General features: G+C 35.7%; 1 protein-coding gene across 2 annotated transcripts in view; it reads right to left on the bottom strand.

Annotated features, from left to right (window-relative positions):
* The window catches only part of LOC102229080 (ectonucleotide pyrophosphatase/phosphodiesterase family member 1-like), a 35,610-nt gene extending 14,479 nt beyond the window's left edge, over positions 1 to 21,131 (bottom strand). The window contains exons 1-14 of one of the 2 annotated variants that reach the window (XM_023348017.1): positions 20,805 to 21,131; positions 16,184 to 16,256; positions 14,131 to 14,220; positions 7,125 to 7,182; positions 5,860 to 5,957; positions 5,703 to 5,782; positions 4,028 to 4,147; positions 3,202 to 3,311; positions 3,038 to 3,103; positions 2,884 to 2,956; positions 2,694 to 2,802; positions 963 to 1,094; positions 838 to 869; positions 573 to 700 (exon numbers count right to left, since the gene is read on the bottom strand). In XM_023348017.1, coding sequence (XP_023203785.1) covers positions 573 to 700; positions 838 to 869; positions 963 to 1,094; positions 2,694 to 2,802; positions 2,884 to 2,956; positions 3,038 to 3,103; positions 3,202 to 3,311; positions 4,028 to 4,147; positions 5,703 to 5,782; positions 5,860 to 5,957; positions 7,125 to 7,182; positions 14,131 to 14,220; positions 16,184 to 16,256; positions 20,805 to 20,939 — 1,304 coding nt within the window. In that variant the 5' untranslated portion in view covers positions 20,940 to 21,131. The remainder of the gene's footprint in view (positions 1 to 572; positions 701 to 837; positions 870 to 962; positions 1,095 to 2,693; positions 2,803 to 2,883; positions 2,957 to 3,037; positions 3,104 to 3,201; positions 3,312 to 4,027; positions 4,148 to 5,702; positions 5,783 to 5,859; positions 5,958 to 7,124; positions 7,183 to 14,130; positions 14,221 to 16,183; positions 16,257 to 20,804) is intronic. The other variant, XM_023348018.1, reaches the window with a different exon arrangement.
* Positions 21,132 to 21,547: the final 416 nt, after the last annotated feature.

Here is a 21,547-nt window from a genome sequence, read left to right as displayed (position 1 = left end):
ACGATAACAAATTTTGCTGGATGATATGGTGTAATAGCAGTTATTGCGATAAACAATAATTTTGTTGTTTTCAGACCATTTTGAAGTAAAATAACAGTAATGGCAAAACAATAATACAAGAATGCATTCTCAAAGATCAATAAACTTTAAATTCTAATGAACGTTTAACACTAGATCTGGAAGACATTTTAAATATCCAAAATAAATAAACATAACAAATAAACTGATTTTTGAGACTTTGTAAACAAAAATGATTATTTTGTGAGAGATTGATGGGTTTTATTTTTTTCTCCATCTTTATGCTCCAGTGACTTTTTTCTGGTTTTGCCGTGTTGTGTCACATATATTACACAAATACTTATAACCGCAAATTGTGGTATTTATCATTTCAGACCTTTCTAAATCGTCCCAAAATCAAAATCCCCACATAACATTAAATAAAAACACACCCAAACTAGACAGACTGTTGCTTAACTAAACCATATTATTGGACTGGAGCAGATTTTACCCACTAATGTAGTCCAGTTTATGCAAACTGTTGTGCGAAAGGAGATGATGATCTGATTACTTACAGTGCTGTCTGCCAGCCCTGCTTCATGTACAGGTGACCCCTCTCTATGCGCTTGCTGTAGGCAAAGTGCATCCTTTTTGGGAGGTTTTCTTTGAGGTACGGCCTCATTGGCTGGTCAGGAACCCTGCACTTCAGAATGCACACAGATGGAGAGGATCAACACACAGCAGAGAGAGGATGGGGCTGTTTGTCATGAAGCCACACAAGCACATGATTTTTCATTCTTCTTAACAACACAAAAGTCACGCTTGGAATATTTGGCATACCGACAGGTTCTTTATCAGGCCCTCATAGTCGACTGCAGAAATAAACAGTAAGGGAAAGTCAGGCTCTCTGATTTCAAGCAAACTAAGACCAAAAGATTGTTAAATCTGCGGGGATAGGAACTCACAGGAGAAGTAGTCCTGTGGGAGGCGCTTTGGTCGGATGCGAGCTGCTGGGCCTTGGATGACCGTGAAGTTAGATGTGTCATGCTGGTATGTCGACACATAGGATGCCCTTTGACAGGAAGCCTCCTCCATTCCTGTTGAAGTAAAGGCTTTGTATGAATGTTAGCCATAAAAATACTTTTCAGAGAAATAAATAATAATAGATTACAAGTGTATTTTTCCTTTAACTACTGGTATTGCTATGGTGCTGTGGTGCAATTACAAGACCTTCAATCCGCGGATGTATAGCCTTAATAACTTTGGCAAGAAGTAATAAAGAACCTGCATATAATTGCAGGTCTTAGCTATTTTTCCATCTTTGCAAAAAAATAGCCATAAAATAATTAACATTTCTATCATTAGGTTGGTAACTAAGTACTTTTTAGGTGCAGAATCAACTTTATGGACCAAGATTGTGTTCCCAAGAAAGAATTTTGGCAATTACATTATTCTGACATTAGGTGTACATATATAAACTTTACAGAAAATACTAAAAAATGATTTTCTGTTGTTCCAGAATAGCAACAGTTCATAGAAAACAAATCTGTTAATTTTATTGCAAAAATGTTACTTTCTTTCTTTATTTTAAAACCTGAAAATAGAAATTAAGGATGTTTCCTTATACAAGGACAAAAAAGTAGCTGTTTGTTACAGGATGTTTTGTCAAATTGATAAAGAAATAAACTGACCTTGAACTAGTTAATGGACAGATGAAGACAAAACAGCAATGTGTTTTATTTTTTTAAAGTTTCAAATTCTGCCTGTCATGGGATGTGACAAAACACTCAAGTTCACAATTACTGAAAGTAACCTCAGTTTAAAACTGATTAAAATTTTAACTAAATCCTTTGGTTTGTAAACAGAGTAAAACTTTTACACAGTGGTACATTACCTCTGCTCATGATTAAATAATTAATGAGCACTCATGGCAAGGAGTTAAGAAAAAGTCTGTAAAGCACTATTAATTATTTTTATCTAAGAGACAATGTAACTGTTAGTAATTGTAGTTATATAATGAAATTATGTCTAGCAGGTTAAAGCATTTCAAAAACAAAAACTCAGAAATCAGCCACAAATCTGTAGATATTTAAAGCAGGGTAAAAATCTATAAATCATTATAAGTTCACATTTAACTACAGCAAATTAGATACTGACTTGATACAAAGATCTTTATAGATCCCCACAAAAACAATCACTTTAAGACTTTCAGAAGTGATGTGTAAGCTTATATTTTCAGCTCAACATCTGTCAACACTATTTTGGGTGGGACATGAGAACCCTGCTGCGTGTGTCTTGTTTTCTGTGTTTCATGACAAACTGTAAACTAATAACTACTACCATGCAAAAATTTTTTATCTTTTCTTAGAAGAAAACTCTTTGATGGGAATTGCTGGGCATCGCCCTGGCCACGCATTCATAGAAACATTGATCTCTGCTGTGTAATTACAGGGCTAGACATATGGTCTCCAGATACTCATAGAAATGCTTCTCTCAAAAATATCCTCCTTGTGTGATAGGGATAACTGATTTTTCATCCTGTAGTCAGTGGAGTCTCTTCTCAGTCATGCAACTCCTGTATTTTCTGTCTTTATTGGAGTCATGTGTCTGTATTTTTAACACCACCTCTATGTTTATTCTAATTTTCTGATTATATTTCTTTAAGTTATGTCTTTTGAACAGAACAACAACCTCACCATGATCAGATACAAGCATTAAGTTGACACACTGGTGAAGATCTCTTGTAAAAAGTCCATCCATGAGATCGCCCAGAATTGTGTCAACCTTCTCCAAAGCAGCAATCACCTGGAGGAACAACAGAAAGCTGTAAGCGCTTTGGTTCAATACAATAAGGACAAGCCTAAGGCAGTAACAGTTTTAACTCACCTGTGAACTTTTTGGGCCATAAGCATGTCCTGTGCTGTCCGGTTCGTCCAGGTACAAGGTGTAAAAGTCAGGTCTAAAACCAGAAACAGAAAAATGAAACATGTTTTGTGCTTTTCCATGAGGGTTTTAGTGGTTAACATAGAATAAGCAGCACCTTTCTTGCTCAGGTAAACTCAGCCACTCGAACACAGTTTCCAATCTGTTCTCAAACTTAATGTTCCTGCACACAAAAAGTTTGTAAAGGAGCCATTACAAAAACATCTTATACACTGAAAGTTAACTCAACGACATACTTATCACCATCGGGTTCATCCTTACTTATCATACATCTTGTAGAAATTTGGGTATGATCCATTAATAGCGACATCAGAACCTGGCCAGAAAAAAGTGGCTGCTTTTAGTTTCTGATGCATTGCGGTGAGCCACACCTGAATAAGGAAAAGAAAGAAAATGGAAAATAGTGCAGCGTTTTTGATGACGGCAGAGAAAATGGAGAAAAACAAGAGGCATGGGATCTTTTTTTGAGTCAGTTAGAAGAAGTTTTATCTCTCCATTCTTTGAAAAATCATTTTCAGTCTGTGGGTAGAATGGCTCTGTGACACATTAATACTCTAAACATATTTTGGCATATAGGATTTGTAGTATTGGTTTGGTAGTCTTTACTGAAAGACACTGCTATGCACGGTGATCATTATTCCCCTTTTGGAAAGTCATGCAGCTGCTGCACATAAGACAGTGAGGCGGAGCAGCTCGTCACACAAAAGAGGATTGAGAACTACGAGGCCTCAAGTTTAAGTAAGAACTACAAAGTGCTTAAGTATGCACAACTATCACAAGCCAACATTTAACTTGAGCTGAATCCAAAATTTCAACAGGAACGTTGCAACTTTCAGGGCCAATTACAGTATGATGAGTACTCAGTCTTACGCAAGTCGGGATATCCTTTTTTATGAATCACAGCAGATTTTGAATAAGACCAGGGAGGGTAAACCATGAGTAACTCAGAGACATTCAGATATTACAGTAAAATGCAGCAAATGTATTGCTCAAATCTGCTTTGTGATCTTTTATTTTGATAAGACAACACTTTCATTCCTAAAAGAACTACAGGAGTGAAATTCGACCTTCGTACACAGATACTCACCGGTTCTCCCTGGTACCAATATGAGTTGAATTTCTCCTCTGTTTTTAAGCTGAAAAAGGTGTTTCGGGTCACATCATACATCTTGTTGTCTACGATCCCATGATTCTCGGGATAAAGACCCTGCAGGAGTGGGAGATCAAATAAACACACAGTCGCTCTGAGCTGTTTAGATACAGTAGCTGCATGGGTTTCACTCCTGTTTCTCTGAAAATAAAAAGCTCCAAACACGATTAAGGCCTTTGCGGTCCTATATAGGTCCTTAAAATGTGTTTTTAATCCCCCCTAATATGCATTTCATGTTAATAATTGTGCCTCCTGTATTCTGCATTGTATTTTCTAGGAGTCACATCTTGGCAGACTGGACCCCAGACAAAGAATTACTGGAAATACTAAAGAGTTTACTTTAATGGTGGGGTCTGTTTATGAAAAGCAGAGATGGAATCCATTTTAAAAAGCTCTCAGTTGATTGTTTTTTTCCATGCACATGTAAGCTATTATGCCTCGATAGAGCAATGACTTTCTAACTCTGCTGGAAGAGAAAACCTTGAAGCACATATTAATAAAGCGATTAACAGCGGTGGTGCAAAGCATTTAAAACATTTACAGTTATGTCCTTTAGATCCAAAACTAGAGAGGACCAACTCATCTAATACTAGATTATTCTTATATAAACTTAAAAATACATACATATAAAAAACTGTGCATTTTTGATTTAATTACAGCATTCAGTCTTCTTTGATAGGAGTTTATAAGCAACCCTCCTACAACTTGGTTTAGCAAAGCTGCAGCACATGTACTGCTATCAAAATGCTATTTTTGTCATCTCTTGAGTGATACTTTTGAACAAAGAGACAATTTTGATTCTTAGTTACCTCTTTGTAACTTCAGGCTTCAGCTAAAGGATACAAAAGAAAACCTTTGTTTCACGTTAATCAGATTAAACGTAACTGTTGTCCAGGACATGTTGTTTTCAAAGTCGAAAAACTTTTTAAATGTAATAATATTTTAACAAGGTGTTACATTATTTGAATGAGTACATAAAGTAATGATGACTAAATTAAACTCATGACAAACTGAAACACTTACAGCACATGTGCCAAACTCAAGGCCTGGGGGCCAAATCTGGCCCGCTGGCGCTTTTTATGTGGCCATTTAGACACCAAATTACATCTTTAAATCCCTCTAGCTTTTCACAAATCTGCAAAATTTATGCAAAATTCACACAAAATCAACAGATCTTCAAATTTTTTTCTGATTTTACTGCAAATTTTTCTCAAAATTGGTCAAAAACAATGAGTTTAAGTGACTGCTGCCTCAGCCTTACTTGATGGTATAATCCGTGATCAGCATGGCGATTAATAAAAGGTCACACTCAACATCATACATTAGCACAAATATAGTAAAAAGTCCTTACAAATAGTTTTAAATTAGCACCACAAAATCTGATTTTGTTGGCAAAAAAAAAAGAAAATCACAAAATTCTGAGCGACGTGAAAAGATGTTCAATATAATTTAATTTTAAGAAACACTTGTTGAATGCTGAAACAAACACCTATTTATTGATATTTTAGCAATTTAATGGTGTTATCAATACATCCTGGTACAGGCCCTTTAAGAACATTCAGATTTTTTTATACAGCCCAAAATGAAAATGGGTCTGACACCACTGACTTACAGTAACGATGGAGTAGTGGTTGGGGAAAGTCTTTGTGGGATAAACAGGCCTCATGTAAGATGTTGTTGCTCCATCCTTTCCTGCAGAATAAAAACGGCTTGTAACACCAAGAGAAAAATCTTGGAGAGTTGAGGTGGCGACCGCTTTTTTGACTTACGCAGCTTGTTGATGATGGGCAGCCGACTCTTGTGATCTTTCAGGTACTCTGCTCGGAAACCGTCCAAGGACACGAGGAGAAGAGGAGACTTGGAAAAACTGGGCAAAGGAAAAAAGCTCACTTATTTAATTTGCTTGTCTTGCTTCCATGTACATTTAGCATGAAACGGTATGAGGAAATAGGTGTGTAAACTCTCCAGGGCTGCCTATTTGCTATAAGCAGCTATTTCTGGATGCTAACCAGTAAGACCAGTGATAAAAAACCCAATGGTGTGAAAACAGGGCCATTATATTACTGATAAAATATTTTGCAATTGAAGGAGCTGAACCTGACCCATAGATGGAAACATGTTTTGACAACTTTCACATTCAGCTTGTATTGCTCTTTTGCAGTGCAGAAAACACTGCTTGAAATGCTCAGGATGTGAACAAATTAATAGAAATTAATTCATGAAGAAACGACTCTGCAAGTACACAAAATTACTATTTCCTTAGTGTACAAATACTCGATTTCAATATACAAAAGTGTGGTTTGCATCTGAATGAATGCACACAATGAAATCATACTCAGGGTAAGGTAAAAAAATAAAACACAGACCACATTTATGCGATTTCTATTTTAAAACAAAAGTTTAGGTCATTTTGAGCAACAGGTTTAATTCTCCATTGGAAGATGAGTCTGTCTAGTTTACTCTATGTTTGTGTGTGGCTTCATCTCATGCAAACACACGCCGACACTCCTCACAAGCACATGCCTGATTAGTCAAAGTCATTAACCCAGTTTCCATAGCGACAACTACTATTACCCAACATAATGACACCATTGGGGAAACAAAGCAAATTGAGATTTTGGGTTGGCTACACTTCTCTTAAAACACAAAAAGGAACAAACTAAACTCCCTAAGTGTTAGAAAATGTGACCATTTAAAATTTAAACACCATTTTATTACCATCTTCCAACAAAGGGCTTTTTACAACAGCAATTGACACGGCTGAATAACTTTTTTTAGCAACATACCACACTGAAAAAACAAGCCAGATGATCCAACTAGTTAATTTCTTACAAGTAATCAAATTAAGTTGCTCAAAGTAGATATATTAAGTTTAAGTTATCATGTTAACTTAAACATAAATAAAGTTAGTTTGACAAATTTGATTCCACGAAACATTTTAATATTTTTTTTTTTTAAGTTGGAACTCCATTCTCTTTTTTCAGTACAAAAAGAAATATATCCCTCAAAAGAGGGCCATCTGCAGCTTCATTACCCAGGTGGACACTTAGCCTCTCCGATCTCCTGTGAGAATTTTTTCCAGAGACTTCCTCCTGTTGAGAAAGAAAAACACCATCAGTAAAAATGTTGTGTTAATTGTGATTTATATTTTTCACTGTCAATCTCAATGCCAGACCACAAACACTTATAGATTATGGGATTTAAATAAAAAATAATAATGAGACCGTGAAGTTATTTTTTTAAATACAACTTTCAATTTAAGCACATTTTTCAACATTCAAATAATCCAACATTAAGAATGAACACTAGTGCAGAATCAGCAATATTATTCTTTTCAGCACAATTTTCCCTTGATCATTACAAGTCATACTCTTGTAAATAACACTCTATAAATATTAGTTTTTAATAAAATTGTTGATGTCCCTTTTTCCAAGAAGGTCTTTTAATGAAATTAGTGAATATAGAGAGACAGATTTTTACACAAATCCTAATAAAAGTGAGGTTTGCCAAGTATTGTGTGTCTTGCATCATTAAGATATTCAAATTAGTATTTTCAGATAACAGTTTGCCATGAAAAACCTTACAAGAGGCTGATTCCCTGGACAGTAAAGCCCGCAGAACACTGAAACCTCTCTAGCAAAAAAAAGGTGTTTTTTAATATTGGTTTCAACGTAATAGTTGAGTTATGTGACTGCCTTTTCCCATTCACATGAAAAAGATATCTGGACTTAGAGGTACACAGAGGACACTGTGTTCTTCCAGTAAAGCTAGGGAAGTATTTCCAGTCAATCGTATTTCTTTTTATCTGAATATACTGTATGTTGAGCAAAAAGAGACTTAACTAGCAGAGAAAGGAAAAGAATCAGGCCAGATTCTGCTTACAGATAATAAAAAAAACATCTGAATTTTCTTCAAGAACTAATTCCAGTAAGTGGATGTTTTATCTCTAACTACTAAAATAATATAACTATTAACTATTGTACATGACGTTTATAGATCTTTTTAAATATTATTTATCCTTCACTGATCCACAAAAGACATCTTGTTTTCATTTAATAATTTACATAACACAAACAAACTTTTTAACCCACTTTACAGGAAGATGTCATTGAAATAGTTGAACTGGTGGACACGCTATGTTCCAGTTTACACAAACACTCACAAGCTACTCTGAAACCTTCATTAATTTATAGCTTGTCAAAATGGCGGACATCCAGGAAGCTGAACAATGCAGCTTAGGTCCCAGGTTTGGACAAACCTACTTCACAATAAATGGATTAGGGTGTGTAAGCTTTTGTCTTTCTCTCTCAGTTAAACAACTTTTTAGAAGGAATATCGTGAAGAATTATTGCTGTTTCTAGTGTTTCCTCTTTATTAGATTCACATTGATGTCAACAAATGGCTGTGGTCAATTAAATCCCACTTTGAGTTTATTGGCTGTTTTAGTGAGAGCCAAAGGAATGAAGTCACAGACATAAAACCCAAACTATGCTGGTGAAACACCAGAAGGGAAATCCACTTTTCCGATAGTATCTGCAGGTTAGTAATGTGAAGCAGTTTCTCAACATCATGCAGTGGCTACTTTTCCACTCAGAGGTTAAAATAACTTTTTATTAAAACTTAAATTGATTCAGAAAAAAAATGTTAATGATCCTTTTGAGGTCTAAATGCTGGAGTTTGATCAAACGCTCTTGTTAAATACTAAGTGTTAAAAACACATTTTATTTTGGTTAAGTCTTCGTGATGTCATTCCTCAATATTAATATTTTAAGCATTACTCAGTAGTGGCTCTAAGCTGCTCTCACTTCGTCTGTTTGATGTTCACATCTGCTTTCAGCTTACAGATGTTAACATTTCTTTGTTCCCATTGCTCCCTGCCTATAAAAGTAACCCATGGTTTCCTTTTCTCACTGCAAGATTCTAGTTGTTGTTGTTTTTGCATCAAAAGTTGGGCGTTTTCTATCCTGCAGCTACTTTAGTTTTGGTCACTTTGTAATTCTAATAAAATGTATAAATTTTCTACTGCTACTCATATTGAATCAACCCTAACAGTTCTGACCTGCATTTCTCAACATTTCCAGTTTTGCTGAGTTGGGAACCTGCGATTTTTTCTTATAGCAGACAATCAGGAACCTCTGTGAATACATCTGCCAGATTCTAACACGTATATTTTTAGTACTTTAAATGATATTCCATCATTCTAACAAACTGTGCCAAACTATTTTTATGAACTGAACAGTGATCTGTGAGGTTTCACAATATAATTCAGCTTAAACCTCCTCTGGAAACTTATCCTTAGCCTATTCCTTTGCTTTCAGGATTCTGTTTCTTCACTCATATATCCTGATGAACCTCTTTAAGTCATTCACAGAACATCTGTTGTTATACTGAGATGCAGAGGGACTCTGTTGACTTGTAAGGTATATTGTTGTATTTTGTTTTTATTAAGGAAGCAAAATATGTGCACACCATGCTTTTCTTTTTGTTTGCATATCATTTGAAAAACTATTCTATTGCACTTCAAAAACATGTAAAACTGTGTTGGTTTATGTAAATAAAAAGATAAGGGTCTGTAATTATAATGTGAAAAATGTGCAAAAGTTTTAAAGGTATAAATATCTTTGCAAAGCACTGTACGGCCAAATTCAATAAATTGGAACATATATTCTGACGAGTCTTGCATGTCAGATTAAAGGTAGCTTTTTAAATTAAAAATAAACATATCAAGTCCACATTTCTGTTCTTAAAAATATTTTTGTCTATTAAATGTTGTGTTTTTATCAGTTATCATCATGATTAAGAGAAAAAAAAATTGTTTAAACATAAGTTTTTGTGTAATTAATCTACAAATGTATTTTACTTGTGTGGTTTCATTTACCAAAAATCAAATCTGTATGAAATTTTGTCACTGTTCATGAAACCTAAGAAGGAAGATCGTTCCCACAGCCAGACAGGAAATTCTAGGCCTGTTCCCTCACAGTTTTCGAACAACTAATACATTTGTCAAGTGCTTTGCTGACAGGACATGGAACAGAAGAGTCTTATCATGCTGGTGAGAAGGGCCCTTCTCACCGCCTCGAGGTCAGCGTTGTGGTTTGGAGCGAACATAGGGATGCAGTGTCTCAAGTGATCTTTAAATCCACTAGAAAATCCATGCTCAGCATTTTACACAACACACAGACTCCATCTATAGAGAAGGCTCTGACTAGTTTTCATGTCTTCTGTTTCCAAAATCTACATCCAGAAAGAAGTGTAAATGTAAAACGTAGAACACGGCATGTAAACGAGTCTGCGTGTGGAAAATCCAATACTATTCTTTCCATATGGCTTTCAAGTTAGTGGGGCAGGAAAAACAAGGGGAAAAACTTTCACAGCAGAGGGAACACCCCACCCTGGAGGACTGCAGCCCACACTCACCGCTACTGCCCCAGAAAAGCAGGAGGGATGTTTTGGCGTGCCAGTGTGCAATGAAAAGTACATTGGTGCCATGGCCCACGTTCAACCAGTGAGAGACTACGCTTCCGCAAAACATTCCTCTTTCACGAAAACGTGGTTACAGCAGGTTTAGTGTAAGACGATACAAAAAGCAACGCTGCACAGGGGTTAATTTGAGACTGTCCAAGAGCGTTAACATTCACATCTAGCTTCTCAGTAACCTGACCCACCTTCTTCCCTAACATGTTGTGAGTTTCCTCAGGGTCCAATGTGGATCTTTTTCAAGAATAACTTTTCGTGCTTTCTTTCTCATAAATCTCACAGCAACTTTGATGCAACAAAATGCCATTGTGGACAAATACAGTATCACCATTGTACTCAACAGCACCTGAATGCAGATTTCTCCAAAGATAAAGTGATCAATGGCGTCATGCAATCAGTGGAAACGGATTTGAATCACAGTTGAGTCAACATTTAAACCCATGACTTAAGAAATGGAAAATCAGAAACATGTAGCTACCTGCACACAGAATGTTAACAGAAGAAACAATGAGCAACAAAGACCGGTACAGAAACCTGAAACTACACAGAATCCTGGCATTAATATAAACACAGAGAAGCTGACATAATTAACCCTTTATGTGGTCAGCAATTTGTTTTGTGTTCACATTCTTCTTAATCCACCAAACTATGATAAGTGAAGCATATTGCTAATTTTCCTGGTGTAAAGGGCTCAGCACAGAGTTGCATAAAGCGCAGATGGAAAGCATTAACAGAGATTTGCTTTGCCCACGTCTTTATGCAAGAGTTTTATTAAAGGGGCAGTATATATGTCTTCCAGCCACATAGAATAATTTTGTAGCATAATCAAGTCAATATGTCACCTTCAGTTGTTATAAAATGCTATGTATATCAAATATAACTTAAGAAATTCCACTATGTAATTTCGCACCTTGAAATTAGGCATCTGTCTCTTTGAAAAGTTCTGCTCTTTCCTGCACTCCGTCTTAAGGAAATCATCACAACATCGCTCCTCTATTAACCCTCTAGCAACATTTTTTACCAGCATTGCACTGAGAAGTATATCATATAACGAGCTCAGCACATGCATAGTTGGAAACAGGTGTTTGCTAATTGCTGCTTGCTAGTCTGAAGGAACTGTTGCAGGGTTTCCAAGTTAAGTGGAAACTTGAAAACTGCAGCTCAGAGGCGGAGCTGAACCCATCTGTTTTGCACAGTTGAATGGTTGCTATGAAGATTAAAGGATTTCTCAAACATGCATGAAAGAATCAAAGCAAAACTCTAGGTGAGTTTTTGATGACATAATAACATTATGACATACATAATGTTATTATGTATGTAATACATAATAACACTCATCATCATGCTATTTATTCTGTGCCTTTCTGGCCGTGTTTATGTCTTCTCAGACAAGTGATGAAAGCTTGTCTGATATATATGATATATAAATATGATATATTTAAATATCATATTTATTTATAAATAAATATGATATTATCACATGATGAATTTTTAACCCTACTAAAAATTGTGCTGTGTACCTTTTTACTAAAAGTTCTACACAGAGTAGTCCATAAGACAAAAAAAAAACAAAAAAAAAAATCGCTAAGTATTTAAAGCCTTTTCTGAAAGCAACCACTTTCCCCACATCAATGTACAATTAGATTTAAGTTTGAGCCACTCAGAACTTTCACAAAGCACTTTGGAGGAGGTTTCCTTGAAGAATCAGCTTTAACTTTACCTTATGTGTTGACTAGTTACCCAGTTTCATCCACACCATGATGCAGTCACCACCATGCTTCACAGTTGGCATTAATATTTAAAATGGAATGGACACTTCCTTTGTATTAACTGCTTGGTTAATAGTTTAGTATGTGCTCTCACCTGTGAGATTTTATATAAACAAGTGTGTTTGCATCCAAATCAGGGTCAATCAACTGAATCTACCACAGTTAGATCTAGTAAATTTGTGGAAACATTCGAAGGATGATCAGATGAAAACAGGAAGCACTTGATCTTAATTTGGAATGTTTGGGTAAAGAATCAGAAAAGTTACATGCAAGTAATTCATCATTTTATTTGAGAAATTTCCTCTGTGATTATGGCATAAAGTGGACAGAAATGTGAGAAATTAAGTCATGTTGGAATTAAGTTTAGGTTAGAAGTACTCGATTGCAATAAGGTTGTTGTTGGCATCAAACTGAAAAGAGAAAAAAAAAATATATTCCTGATTGGAAATCCCCAAACCATTCCTTTAAGTAGCTGCTTCTGCCTTTGAAAAGTTTATCACAGAACAATTGACAATAATTAGTGCCAAACATTTTTTTTCGGTTTAAGTTCCTCACTGATTCTGCTGAAATGCAGTTATCTGGATTATAAGTATTTCTGGGTACTGATATGAATCATTATTTCCACATGCATCCATTTCTGCAAAACTCAGAAAATGGAAATATCACTTTGTGTTTGGGATGTTTTGCTAAATTCTCCTGTACCAGATTGTGGGAGTGTTGAAATGGTCTGAAACACAAACATCTTGGACAATAGAGAGGAAGTAAAAGATAAACGGTTAGTGATAAAAGAAAGTGTAATGACTTGAAACACAACTACAAAAAAAATTGACAATTGGCAGTTTTGTCAATGCAATTGATCGTATGGTATTTAAAAATAACAAAGCATGTCAGTTTGCAAAGTATATTTTCCTAAACTTTGATTTTTAGGTAGCTATTGCATGTGATTCAAGGGTTTCTGAGCTGACTGACTCGAGTGGATCATGTGTACAGTTTGGAAGTGGGTCATGCTGCATGGTGGCCCTAATGTATCTCTTTTTCCTCGCAGTCAGAAGCCTTGTCTGTTTATTTTGGATGTTTTCCTCGTGCATGTGTGGATTTTGTCCTGTCGCTTTGGCCTTCTTTCACATGGCAACGAGAGGAACGTAACTGTCAACACTGAATTTGCTTTTTTCTCTCTCTTGTCACTGTGTTCATGTTGTACCCTGCCTGTCACCCAACAAATCCATCTATCAACTCCTCAAATATGAATAAAAAATTGTGTTGTGATAATAAAAATTATTATTTTTATATAACTGTATGGCTATGAATGCATGGTACAGCATGCTTATCATCATTAATGACCACTATATCAATAAACTATCAAGGGTCACATATTTAAAAAAAATATGTTTAGTGCCTTTATATCTAGTATACTTTACATATAGTGTTTTTAGAATTTCATTTTCCTCAGTAATTAAAATAAATAAACAGAAATGCTTTTTTTTTATCTGAGAAGAGTCAGGATGCTCTACCCAGTTACTCTCTTTTGGTTTAATCAACAATGCAACATTGCTAAACGATGACACTCCAGCTCTATTCTTCAGTTAGTATGATGCTTTTTCCTGGAACGGTTGTTTGATAAAACATACTACCCGATTTTTCCAATCATAATCATGATTTTTTTTAAATTAATAATATTTTATAATGACTGTTTGAATCTCTGTCAGTAATGAGTTTACAAGAGAGACAGAGAAATCCCCAGTGACTTGCTGCAGTGATGCTAACTGGCATGTCAGTGAACACAGTGTAGCTCACCTTCTTCACTGTGATAGCGAGGAGGAGAAGTTACGCTGGTATGGGGAGGTAGAGCAGCTGGTGACTCATATTCACTTGTTGTAAAGTGTGCTAAAAGGTACATGGACAAGTCAAATATATGAATATCTTGTTAAATATTTCCTTTCACTGATTAAATGTTAGTGAAAAGGAGGCTAACAGTAGCCTTAGCTAAGCCAAAAGGTTAGGAATAACACTACAGTCTATTCATTTCTCTTGGAGGAAAAGTAGGTTATAAACTGATACCCTTTATTTTGGTTTTTTCGTTATCTATTTTCTCTTAACTTTCTTGAAAATGTGATATTACTATTTTTTCTAGGCACCAGGGTTATTACCACTGTCGTTCATATCTTCTACTCAACGCGTCACACATTGCCAACTCCTCAGCAAGGAAAATCGCTATTGGCTGTCCTAAAAGTCACTAGATGACATCATTACCTAATTTGCATATTTGGTCATACGTGATCTGGACACTAGATGATAAAGATATCTACTTTGGCAAGCTAAAAGTGTTTAAAAATTCTCATTTAGAACTACAAATACACTTTATGAAATTATTTATGAATGTATTACTCATTAAATAAATATGATATTATCACATGATGATATCATCATGTGCTTCAGATATGATATGTGCACTTTTAATTGTTTTAGGTGAGAATAAATACAGTGGTACTGTATTTCCGTCATGCCAGAAATTGCATTTTTATTGCCTATTGTAGGGAATTTTAAAACGTATTTTCTTTAGGTTCTATAGTTATAGATATATCTCTTGCTTTTCCTTATTATCAAAATTAAGAGTGCATATCTATTTTTTTAGATATGACTTACAAACACACAGGGAGTGACAGGGAGTCTATACTGTCATGATAAAAAGTCATGACTGTATAGAAACAAAACATTGCCTAATACTGACGTTTTGGGAGGCAATAACAAAGTGTTCACAAGTGACACATTTGTATGAAGCATTGCAGAGTACTACTGACACTGTTCCAGAAAACTAAACGGGTTCATTAACTTGCTCATTATGTTCTGATGGTCAACAGTACTGAAAGTAGCAATAAGATCCAACACTTTGAGAACAGTAAGCCTACCACAATCTACGGCCATCCTTAAATTATTTAGCATTTCTGATTTGCTGTTCCTCAGATGGATTTAAGCTAAGGCTTTTCTGAGCCACTTGAAAAATAGCATTTGTTTAAAGATTGTTTAACTGGAACAGGTTGCCAAGCACAGGATGATTACCAATGAAGCTTTAACAGTTGCAACGTTCTTATGAACACTAACAAATGCCATTTGCATGCATATGCATTTCCACTCCCTAGAACAGGGGTGTCAAACAAATTTTTGTTTTTAGCCAAATCAAGATCATGAATGCTCTTAAAGGGCCGGTTGTGCCAGAATGTATTGATAAAACCTTTTCACAAACTGTAAAAATATCAATGAATTCTTAAAATTAAATAATATTATTGAACAGATGTTCAGTTCCTCCAGGATTTTGTGATTCTTTTTATTTTTTGCAATAAAAATCAAAGAATTTGTTGTACTAATTTGGAAATATTTGCAATATTTGCGCTTATGCGTGACAATAAATGTGACTTTTTATTACACGCTGTAAAGACTATAATCTGACATCAATTAAGGCTGAGGGAGATGTTTAGTACAAATAAAAACATTTTTTGGCAATTTTAGAAAAAAATTGCAATAAACTCCCAATTATTAGTGCAAAAAACTGCAGGGATTTGTTGATTTTACGTGAATTTCCTCGATAATTCTCAAGAAACTGGAGGGACTGATTGATATGATTTGGCAGTAAACAAATAAAAACTGCATTGATTTGGTTTAAGACATAATATTAAACACACTTATTGTTTAATCTGGAAGAGGGCCACATAAAAAGTTATTCAGGGCCAGATTTTAGCCTACGGATCTTAAGTTTGACACATGCATCCTAGAAAATATATCCTCAAAAAAATAATGCTTTATAATCAACAGTGTAAAAAGTCAGAAAACTGGATGTCTTTGTGAAACTTACCCATGCTCTTAGAGCCATTTTTCAGTGAAATTGCCACAGTCACAATGACGATCAGTAAGCACAGCAGTGCAACCTGAATGAAGACAACAAGTTGCTGTTTAAGTCACCAGTTTTGGAAAATAAAACTTTCGCTTATTTACTGGGAAGAATTAACTGATAATGAAGGTTTCTGAGCAGGTATTATACTTATGGAACTGATAACAGAGTTTTCAGTGAAGATGTTTTTTCTTCTCTTTCCAACTGAAACTCCTTTGAACCGGGTTTGATTTACGGACAGAGGTACCAATTAACCAGAGATGGGAGAAACTGAGAGAAACTCCTTACAGGAGAGAGATTATCAGTCACATACTATCAGTACATACTTATCAGTACATGACTGATAAGACATAAAAGGAGAATTGTATGTTTTAAGTTTCACTTATCGCTTGCTTTTCTTTTTTCACACGCTGATCTCTGATAGTTACTCTAATTTTCTAAATAAAATATCTAAAGACAAATGTGCATTTCTCTGATTGATTCAGCGTTTTGCTCACTCCCGAAAACGAAAAAGATTTTTCCTAAACAAGTACATGATTCATTAAGCAGCACACACAAAAATAACTTTACAGGCTTCAAAATCAAAACCTTGAAACAGTGACTTACTCTCTTACTTTTGCTATATTTGATTGTCTTACGTTTAATTATTTTTGGTAAACTTGACGGCTACGGTTTTGAAAGTTTTACCATAACTCCTCCTAGGAAATTTTTTGTTATTGGGGCCAAAAAGCTAAAGTTTTTGCCAACCATAAAAATAACTGGAATTGAAAATGTCATTATCTATTAAGCAAAAATAAAGAAAACTGTTTCAAATAAATAACTAAAACCACAAAACTCAGTTGACATTCAGTCCTGTGATTGTTACATTGTTCAACTTTATTCTCTGAGGCTTGCTAACTGCGTCCCAGAATTAATCTTCATGTGTTAAAATGAGTGAACCAAGTGCTGCTGAGGTTTTATCTGCTGAGGGACAACAGCTCTGGAGGGTGAGGGGTTTGTAATTAAATGGGCGTTTCAAAGAAAACACCCTGTTTATGGAGAGATGGGGGCGTTCTGCCTTGTCTCACTGGCAGCAACGCCTAAAACAGACCCTCAGTGGTTCTTGTGGTTGTTTACTTACCCTGCAGTCTGAGACTGCTTGGCATCTTCTGTGTAGCCAGAATTAAATATTGTTTGTGAGAAGTTATATTTTGCTTTTTAACTTTGACCATCGTGCTATCACTTTGCTGGAAGTATTATTTTAAATCACAACACACGGTGCAGTTTGCAGGAGTGGGACTAAAAACATAAAGTTATTTAAATTAAACATAGTTAAAGGTTATTATAGCCATTACTTTGATTACTAAGATGACCACCACGTATTTACCACTTCTGCAGAAAAAATGCTAGTCTGTGGTTATTTCTTTTCTTTTACAAGTTAAGCAACAACCCCCCCCCCCCAAAAAAAAAACAAAAAAAAACATATTTCAAACTCATACTTCTTCACAGTTAGTGTGCTGCAAGGCTGTCAGCTTTCAAAAAGCAGGATTGGTGGGATTATCAACCACAAGAAATCCTTTTAGTGTGATTCACACTTACAAATGTGGCATTCCTAGACAGTTATGATAACATGTTATGTGTATTTGGTGTCTGGTCGTTTTTCTTTTCTTTTTTATGGAGAGGTGAGCAGACAGGGTGCCTTGATTTGCTTTTGTGGGAGTATAAAATGTAAGCAGTGTCTTTGTGGGAAGTAAAAGTACAGTTTGTCTCATTCACACCTACAAGTCTGACTCTAAGTGGTACTTTTCTGCTTCAGTTCATCAAAATTCTTCAGTTTAGGCTGTTATTGTAAAATGAACCTGAGATTGCCAAGTTAGAGTGATGTCTGAAGTCCACTTTGAAAGTGAACGTTACAGAATGAAAAACCTAGACTAAGGGATCCCTTGTCTGCCAGTGTTGAACTAATTTTCCTCAAGTTGAGGTAAAGGCTGGAAGGAAAATTCCAGTTACTCCTTTTCAAAGAGTAAAATTGTTATTGGTCCAAATACATGCATTATCATGGAACTTTGCACTGTCTAGACTCTGGTTACAGTGCTAAGCAGACATCTGGAGTTTCTGTGGTTCGAAGGAAAATAACTCAGTCAGAAGGAAACAATTTAGGAATATGCATAAACAAATTAGTTCCATTGATAATTTATGCATGAGGTGGATTTTGGAATAAAAAATATATATATTTACTTACGTATCTGTATGATTTAACTACAGAAAAATAACATAAAAAAACAACTTCAATCTGTCTTTTTTTCACTTAAAGTTTTCAGTCATTTGCTTTTTGCACTTTAAAAAAACCTATCGCAGATTTTTGGCTCTATTTGGACTGGGCGTGGTTAGTCTGTTTGCTTATTAATAAAGGAGGCTATTTTGAGAAACCTTTGACTGTGGGAGTAAAAGGCCCTTTCAGGGCGATACAAAATAACATGGGTACTCTCACCCAGGTTTAAAATGGCACAGGAAGTGTGACACATACTTGGGTCTGATACTATAAGCAGCATTTATAATGTCCACATACACACACACAAAGTGTACAGTATGTGTTTGACTAAATAACAGTATGGCATTTTTTCACACTGGGATCTAAAACTTTAGTCTAAGATGTTGTTTTATGTAACAGTTGCATGATTTGCAGATTAATAAGTTCTTTAAAGTGTGATTTTGTGACTCTGAGTTACAAAAGAAAAAAACAGTGCACCACGTTGCTGGCAGATGTAGGTTTGAACCCAATAGAGAATTAAGACATCATGTATTCATGCTCATTTCTACATAAGCCACAAAATGCCTTGGGAAAGTCATGCTATGTTGTCATGCTAAAGCCACACAGCTCACTTAATTCTGGGGAGATTTAAATAAACCAAAACAAAATAGTGCATAACTAGGAGGTGGAAGAGAAAGAGACATACTTTTCAGTTTATTTTCCCCAAAAAATATCTGAAAAGTGTGGTGTGCATTTGTACTTAGCTCCCTGAGTCGAAAGCTGTTTGTAGAACCAACATTTTCTGTATTTACAGACAAGTGTTTTAATGTGTTTCTACCAGTTTGACACATATATAGATTACAATGTGTCTTTCCTTCTTTCAAAATATCTCAAGACAAATCAGACTGGATGAGCAATATCTGTAAGCATTCATTTTCAAGACTTTTTATAGGTTTTCAATTGGATAAAGGTTTGGACTTTGACTAGGCCATTCCAGCATAGGAGTATACTTTGATCTAAACCATTGCATCAGAACATTTTGGTTCTCCAGGATTGTCCCTTACTTAGCTCCATCCATCCTGCCTCCCTTGTCCTGCTATAGAGAAGCATGCCCACAGCATGATATGACTACCACCATGTTTCACTGTGGGCAGGGTGTGTTCATAATAGACATGGTCTGCAGGCAAGCCAAAATGTTTGATTTTAGTGTGACCAACGCATTTCTAGACATATAGCTGACATATAGTTTTATAATCCCACTCTGCTTTAAACGTCTCTACAACTTGATCTCGGAATTGTCTGCTGTGTTTGTGGCCTTCATGAAGCTGCTTGGTCCCCGTTGTTCTCTAACAAACATCTGAAGCCTTCACAGAACAGCTGTATTTATACTAACTTTACGTTACTCACAGGAGGATTCCCTTTTCTAATTATACGGCTTCTGTAGTTCATTGGGTGCACTGGTATTTATTTATGGGCATCAGGGAAAAGAGGACTGAAAACTGAAGTTAAACACATCACAGCCAATAGATTTTAATTTGTGAAAAAGTATTGAAAATGTTTTGTTGTGTTGCTACTTCATGATGACCATTTTGGCCCATCACATACAATCCCATTAATGTGTGAAAATTCAAAGGATCTGAATGCCCCAAAATTAGCCTGATTAAAAAATGTGATTCAAAGAACATTTTGTCTAATGACTCACTGACAGCCTGTAAAAAGGTAGATTTTAGCTTTGAAGAATTTAATGAACTGGAAAACAGCATTTTTCAAGGAAAATTGGCAGAAAAAACATGAATAAACTACAAATAGAACAATTTATTTTCTCCGTCAATACCCAGAGTGAGTCAAATGTTTTGCTCATGACTTTCCAATTGACCTAAACTGTGCTGTGAGGTCTAGTTCTGCTTTCCACAGAAACAACTGGAGGACACCTGCGGGTCATTTCCTGGCCTCTGTCTCTTTGCGCTGAAGTGAAAACAGTTAGTTTCCACATTAGTCTCTGGTACCACTGACAGTCTCAGCTGTGACAGCTGTGGATTAATGACGGGCAAAGCAAACAGGGTGAAAATGTTGACATGAAGCTGTGGTTTTTGTATTTTATGGAGATTTCACTGCAGTGCAAAAGAAAGTTGTAGCAACTTAACACTGACTAACCAATAAAACAATTGCAAAAAGTCTAAATTGAATCTGAGCTTGCATTTTTTTCAAAGAAGGCATTAAAACTTTAAAATCTAGTTATTGCAGACTCTTAAAAACGCGATATTGAGTTTCTTTATTTTAGTTGTGAGTAATTGACGTGATGCCAGCTTAAAAGTTTTTTGCTGTTGTTGTTGTTTTTTTAGCTCCAACACATACCCCAATAATGATTTTACAGCAGTGATTCCGCTTCTTCCTCCGCTCTGCGCTGATCCTCTGGCTCTCCAGCTCGGACGTCCCGAATAAAGACGCTGCCTGCTCCGGTTGCCGCTCCTCTCCTTTGGTCCCCTCCATGCCGCTGAATGCACTAACGTCCTGACAGTTTTCAAGGCGGCAATGAGATGCAGTTAGGAGTTTGTCACGACAATGAAGCAGGATATGAACCCTCTGCTCCGGTATGCACAAAGGACCGCCTTTTTGACGTATTCTTGTGCGGTAACCCAGCAGGCGAACACATGTTGCAGGGTGTCACATAGACGCGTGTCTGACGTGAGAGAGCCGCACTACTTTTGCTCTCTTGTTTGATATAGCACAACTTTGAGCAAAGGCTGTCAACTTGCAAAATTAACGATTAGCTTAAAACGTCACAGCAACATGTAATATTATGCTAAGAAAAATCGTTTGTTTTTTAAATAATTGTCATAGGTATCAGAATGGTGTTTTGAAAATTAAATCTTTGATTAGGCAAAACATTACTTGAAGATGGCAAATAAAAGTCGTTGGAAAGAAAATGAGGCAAATGCTGCAGATGTCGCCATCCGGTGGTTAACATAGATATTGCAGACAAGTGCTTAGTGCTTCAAGCTGTAGCTGATTGTTTTTGACGTCTGTAACTTGACATAATTTATTTCCCTTATTTATTTCTAATCAGAATAATCATTTTAATTACATTTCTAAAAATT

Source organism: Xiphophorus maculatus, chromosome 15, assembly GCF_002775205.1.
Source record: "Xiphophorus maculatus strain JP 163 A chromosome 15, X_maculatus-5.0-male, whole genome shotgun sequence".
NCBI classification, from domain to species: Eukaryota; Metazoa; Chordata; class Actinopteri; order Cyprinodontiformes; family Poeciliidae; genus Xiphophorus; species Xiphophorus maculatus.
This window is presented reverse-complemented; position numbering and strand designations above follow the sequence as displayed.